Source organism: Phoca vitulina, unplaced genomic scaffold, assembly GCF_004348235.1.
Source record: "Phoca vitulina isolate PV1807 unplaced genomic scaffold, GSC_HSeal_1.0 scaffold10, whole genome shotgun sequence".
NCBI lineage: Eukaryota > Metazoa > Chordata > Mammalia > Carnivora > Phocidae > Phoca > Phoca vitulina.
In genome coordinates this window covers 18,700,199-18,706,803 of record NW_022589713.1, presented here as the reverse complement: position 1 = coordinate 18,706,803, position 6,605 = coordinate 18,700,199, and the positions used below count along the sequence as shown (strand labels likewise).

General features: G+C 55.2%; 1 protein-coding gene across 1 annotated transcript in view; it reads left to right on the top strand.

Moving 5' to 3' along the window:
* The first annotated feature begins 1,423 nt into the window (after window positions 1–1,423).
* The window catches only part of ESYT3 (extended synaptotagmin 3), a 51,445-nt gene continuing 46,263 nt past the window's right edge, over window positions 1,424–6,605 (top strand). The window contains exon 1 of the mRNA XM_032408623.1: window positions 1,424–1,980. Within this exon, the coding sequence (XP_032264514.1) occupies window positions 1,654–1,980 (327 nt within the window). The 5' untranslated portion in view covers window positions 1,424–1,653. The remainder of the gene's footprint in view (window positions 1,981–6,605) is intronic.

Below are 6,605 nucleotides of genomic sequence, written 5' to 3'. Positions count from 1 at the left end.
CCTCAAGTTCCAGGGCACTTGCCGATATTCCTATCATACATTCTCAGTTCTTTAGCATAAGTTGATTTGGGTCAACCAATAAGAGAAGCATTTTGAGTAAAAGAATTCTGTGGTCAAATAATTTGGGTAACAGTGAGTTAAATAAAATTTAACAGCTTTCTATCTGCAGGACTTCTCAGAGCCTTTAATAGGATTGTGTACAACCAAAAAGGAGCTCTCCAAAAACAAAACCAAAACAAAACAAAAAACCCTCAAGTGAGCCGCATTTCCTACATTGATTTCCCAGGTTACACTGGGGAAGAGTGTAACAGTGTTTAAGCTGGGAGGTTTTCAGCTTCCATTTTGGTTGAGTCCTGGAAGGTTGAGAATGATAGAGGAGGGCCCAACTATTCTGACCACCAGGAACAAGCCTGTTATTGAAAACACTCATTGCAGCAAGTAATTTTATCCAATAGAGAAGGATAAGGCCAGAGAGAGAGCAATACCTGAAGGGACAGAGAGAAAGAATACAGTTATCTTCTGGTTGTTGTCCATTGGGTCCAGCCTTTCAATGAAATTACTGAAAGCTCAGAATCATTCCAGTACATTTGTCAACTCCAGAATCACATTCCAGTAATGGATGTGCTCACTCATGCAAGCCTCCTAAAATGTATGCCCATCCACAAGATGATTTATGTCTGAATGTGGAGACTGAGACTCCCCTGCTCGGATAATTCAGAAAAGGATTAGATAGAAACTATAGGCTTCACAACTGACCCCCAAGCACCCTAGGGCTTGCCCTTCATCTCTCTTGTGTCCACCTGTCACCTGCTGTGTTGGGCGCCCCAGAGACTAGCAGGACGGCCTGGCCACCCGGGAACTCGGAGTCTGACGATGCAGGGAATTAAGATCCAAACTGACACCCGACAGAGAGTGGGGAATGCGGGGCAGAGGGCATTGTGGGGGACAAAAGGGACCCTGGGCTTGGCTAGGTTGGGTTGGGGGCCAGGTCTAAGCTTTATGAGATGCCAGAGGAGGGGGCAGAGATGCCCGGCTCTAGGGGCCAGAGTCATGCCCACCCTTGGGTGGGGAGGCCCGGCGAGCCGGTCCGTGGAGGGCCTCGAACGCCCAGCTCACAGCCCATACTAGACGGCCTATTGTAGACTGGGTGTAGGAAACAGGTTTTATGTGATGTTTATCCATGACAAGCCATTTGTCCACATGCCTCGGTGAGTCATACACCGCCCGGGGCGACACCTACTCCAACTAGGGCTCTACCCGGGCGTTGCAACTGCGCCCCCCTCTGACGCCTGAGCGCGACGCTGGGGTCGAAGAGCACCCACGCCCGCTGGTTCCTCGGCAGAAACCCCGCAGCCGCCCCGCCCACGGCCTGACCCCGCCCCCCCGGGCCCGCCCCTGGGGGCGGAGACGTCGGCAGCGGCGAGCCTGGCCGCGAGAAGAGCGCGGCAGCGGCGCACCGCGTCTGCAGACCCCACGGCCCAGTGCTAGGCGTTCCTACAGCTGAGCGCCCAGACCGCACGAGCGAGTCCCGCAGGGCAGGGGCGGCGCGGTGCCCGGGTTCTCGCACTTGGCGGACCGATGTGCCTGGGTGTCGGGGCGCGTGAACCTGGGCTCGGGTGAAGCTCTGGGAAAGGGCAACACGGCGGCGACGAGATGCAAGCGGAGGAGCCCTGCGCCCCCAGCGCCCCTGGTGCCCCGAGAAGCCAGCGCTCACCCAATCCCGAGCCGCGCCTGTCCAGCCAGCTGCTGCCCGAGCTCTACACCTTCGTGGCGCGAGTGCTGTTCTACCTGGCTCCCGTCTACCTGGCCGGCTACCTGGGGCTCAGCATAACCTGGCTGCTGCTCGGCGCTCTGCTGTGGATGTGGTGGCGCAGGAACCGCCGCGGGAAGCTTGGGCGCCTGGCGGCCGCCTTCGAATTCCTAGACAACGAACGCCAGTTCATTAGCCGCGAGCTGCGGGACCAGCACCTGCCGGCCTGGGTGAGCTGGGCCGAGCCGGGCTGAGGTCGGAGGTGGGGCGGATGCTCTTAGAGGTTTGGAAAGAACCTGCGGTCGGCCGGGGAGCTGGGGGCGGCAGCTCCGCGATCCGCACCCCTGATGCCCCACCAAGCCGGGAGCACAGACCCCTGGCCGCGGCGTCCCTCAGTCTCCTCCCCACCGCCGGTCCGAGGTTGGCAGGGGGGAGGGGGGGCGTGACTTAGGTTTTACTTAAGGGCCCAGAGCCTGGGAGAAAAGTCACGGGCGGGCCACACCCAGGAAAAAAAAAACAAGGGCGTCTGGGACTTTGCAAAGTTACTCAGGAGGGAAGCAGAAGGCCTTTCTTCCACCGGCCTGTTGATTCAAAGAAAGAACGCTGGGTGCAAAATGGATCCGCAAATGCAGCAATGACAGAAACTGCAGGCTAGTTGCCTCAGCAGAGGTCCGGACAGACAGAGGAGGGCCAAGAGGGGGCCGGGATTGAAGGGATGGGGTGGGAGGCTGGGTCACCAGCTTCTCTCCCTCCCTCTGCCTGGTAGGGATGCTCAGACGTGCCCAGACACATTCACACATTCACACTCCGCAACTACAGACCCATCTCCTGGTGTGGAATGGCCTGGACTAGGGTTTCTCAAATGCTTCCGGTCCTGAGAATCACCTGGACCACTTAACAAAAACAAGTTCTGAGCCCACCTCACCACTCCCAGGTGGGACTGAGGCAGCTGGGTGAATTTGGGAAACACCAGCAACAGGGGCACTGGGTCCAAGCTTTGGTCTGGTCTGTGGCAAAACTACACTTCTGGGTGCTTCTCTGATTCTTCCAGATACACTCAGGCCCACAGGGAGAGATGACCAGAAGCCACCAGACCCCTCATTTCCTCTGGCCTGGGGCCTTTATTCTAAAATTCAGCCCCACCCTGACAGTAGCCAGCAAAACGAGATGTGCGAGGAACATATTAGAAAGGCCTGTTTATATTTATCTTTAAAACAAGAGAGAAATTAAGCCTTACTATATTAGTTTGCTGTGGTTGCTATAACAAAATACCACAGACACAGACAACAGAAGTTCATCAAGATCAAGGTGGCAGCACGGTTTGCTTCTTCTGAGGCTTCTCTTTGGTTTGTAGATGGCTGTCTCCACCATGTCTTCATATGGTCTTCCCTCTGTAGATAATCTGTGTCCAAATTTCCCCCTTTTATAAGGTCACCAGTCAGATTGGGTTAGGGCCCATCCTAATGACCTTATTTTAACTTAATCACCTATTTAAGGGCCCTGTTTCTAAAAACAGTCACATTCTGGAGTACTGGGGGTTAGGATTTCAACATACCAGTTTGGGGAATATGGTTCACTTCGTGACACTGATATTTAATATATGGATTGACAGTACAGTTTTGTAAATTGGTTTACACATATTGAGGATGAGGAGGCCCAAACCTTCTGCTAAGGGTGCACAATAAAAAAGCACAGTGACAACTTTCCTAGGATAGCAGCCATGGGAACAATATTTGGGGCCTATCTCCCAAACTTGGTTATCCTGATTATTCTTTGGGGGCTTGTGATCCTGAAAGATCTGGATCCAGAGAGCAGGCCTGGACCTATCCACACTCCTTGCTCATTGTTGAAGGAGTTTTGGATGCCTGTCAGATCTCTGTTGGGACCCCGTTGTGGCTTCAGTCCATGAGGGTGAGCTTGTAAGCCCTCACCAAGGGACAGGGCTCCCTTTCTGCCCTTTCTTAGATTAGGGAACACCTCTAGACACTTAGTTGTGTGCAAAAGGCAGTGTTTCTGAAATTGAGGCAAGGATCAGATCCTGTAGGAGCTTTGACATGCCCCAACCACCACCACCTGCCCCCATGCACATAAACACCAGAAGCAATGTGAAACTAGCCAACAGGGAGCTCAGCCTGATGGGTAAGACAACACAAGAAGCTATCTCACCTCATAAAACAGACCCCAGGCCTGACCCAGCTGGGCATAGGGACACACAGAGGAAGGTGATGGTGTCTTTCCTACCAAGAGGGTAGTCTGGGGCAGGAAGTAGATGCATATAGGTAATTGCCATGGAGGTCTCAGAGAAGCCAGAGATAGGAGTCTGGACAGAGTCCAGCCAAGGGTCAAAAGTGTGGAGTGAAGGACATCCCACTTGATTTCCATAGCAGATTGTCCCCAGGCCATAGCCTCCCTCTTCCTTGCCAGAGTTCTGGGAGGGGCCTGGCCTCAGCTTGCATTCTCCAGACTCTCCTGGCTGGTGGGCCGGGCCTGGATTGCCTTTTGGGTTGAGGCAGTGGTGCTGCAAAGGGCATTCCAAGCTGGGGGTGGCTTTCGAGCACAGCATGGCCAGTATACGAGGGAGCCCACGTGCTTTCGTTTGGTTTGGCTGAAGTGTGTAGTAGGAGCTGGTGGACAGGGACCACGCTGAGGTGGGCTTGATGGAGGTTGGGCCGAATTCTGAAGGCCACAGGGAGCCTGTGGAAGGCTTTGGAAAGACCCTGTAAAAAGCAGTGTGGGGGGAGGAACGAAGCTGGAGAAGAGAGACCAGATGAGAAATTGATTTAAGCCAAGATGATGGGAGCGGGGTCGGAGGAGAGGGACGAGAGACGTGCAAGAGTGGGACTCTGGGGACTTGGTGGCCTCTAGATTAGTGTGAGGGAGGGATCCAGGAATCTTCCAGACTGTTTTCTGATCTGGGGAGCTGGGCATCCAGAATGAGAAGCAGGTCTGGGAGATTGGTGGTGGGAACGCCTGTATAGAGTGAGTAACTAGATGCAAGGGTGGGCTTTTCGCCCTGCCTCGTGAAGTTGCCAAGCCTGGGGATGATGCAGAAAACCTGGAAGCTACTTGTTTGAATATTCTCCCGTCTTGTCCCTGTCTTCCGAGGAACACATTCGGAGCCGTGGCTCTGGGTATGGCGGGGGCAGTGTGCCCCTTGCCCACGACTTTAGAGCATGGGTGTCTTTATCCCTATACATGGGCCTTGCAGCATGCCTATTTCCCTGTTTGGAGAACTGATTTCCTTGCAAGGAAGTGGGGTCGATGACTTATGACCTCCTTTGGTCTCAAGAAATATTTTTACAAAATAACAGATCGCAAACCCATAGTTGGGGCAGGGGTTGAAGAAGAGTTGAGGGTCTTGGCTACCGCACTCAGGCACAGTCCCACAAGTCGTCCCTTGCACGGCAGCACCCAGTGAGGGGGATGTGGGGAACGCAGTCCGCGTGCTGCTTGGAAAGGGCATCTTGTTCTACTTTGCACCAAGCCCCCGTGAGGGGGTGGAGGCCCAGGCCAGGCTGAGCTGGAACGAGCCTCCCCTGCCAGGCCATGGTGGCCATGGCTAGTTCTCAATGAAGCCAAGGCTCCTTCTCAACACATTGCTCCAACCTGCTGCCCCCAGGTGATCTTAGAGAGTCCTTTCCCTCGCTGGGCCTCAGTGTCCCCACCTGTGAAACGCGGTTGTTTCTGGTCAAACCTCACACAGCCCTGCCCCTCCTCTGGTTCCCTTCCGTGCAAGAGCTAGCTGGAGGAAAGGATGCCTCTGCTTTAAAAGGGGTCAGGAGCATAGAAGCCGTGGATTCTCCCGCCGTGTGAACGTGGCCTGGCCACTTGGAGAGAGCGGGCCACGCTGCCTCCACTGCTCGTGCTCTGAGCAAGGAGCCACTGCCACTCGCTGTTCACGTGCGAATGTTGTGTGTGTGTGTGTGAATTGTTTGTGATAGACTTTTATATAGATCTTGCACACAGTTTTTAGTCTATTTTTCAAGGAACGAAGAGCCTCTTCCATGAGCCCCCCCTGCCGGGGCTGGGGACTGGGGACAGCACGGTGCCGAAAGTGGAGTCCTTGCCGCCACCGAGCTGGAGAAGCCCCAGCTCCGCCGTCCCATCCCGCCACAGGCCTGGCAGGGTCGCTTCTGCAGGCGGTGGCGGTGGCGGCTGCAGAGCTGTCCGCAGAGAGGAGGCGCGGGCGCGCTCAGGGGGCTGGATTCTCAGTCTCCCAGGCCTCCTAACGCTACCTTTCCCCAGTATGACACTCATCACCAGGGATCTCGCCAGCAAACACGTCTCTCTGTGGCCCTAGCTGTAGCCGGGCTTGCTCTCCCGCCAGCTGATAGCAATCAGTTGGCAGCTTTGTTGGGGACAATTAACCCCGTGTATCTGCTGGGATGGGGGTGGGGGCTGATGTGATGTGGTGGCAGGTATGGACTTGGAGTCTGATGCTCAGTCACGGCGGAGGGGGGCGGACCTTGAGAAGGGCCCCTGTGCTCCCTGGGTCCCTGATTCCCCTCTGAAAATGGCGAGGCTTTAGGAGATGCTCTGTGGAGTCATCTTAGCTTTTGGTCTGCCATCATGAGTCGGTCCCAAGTTGGCTTTTCTGTAGTGCCGTGGGCCCACAGGACCCTGTTCAGCAGCATTTCTTGCCTACCTGTCATCTAACTGGGTGCACCTTGGGGTAATCAGCTAGGCAAGCACCAGGGAGAAGTGAACTGTTCACACAAAGCAGGGAGCACTCCTGGGCTCCCAGCGGTGTCCCTGGGATGGTCCCCTCCAAGCCTCCCTGCCAGCATTCAGGCGGAGGACCAGGGTTGAGTACATTGCTTTTCTGGGGCTGAGTTGGACATTCCTTCTGTGGGTG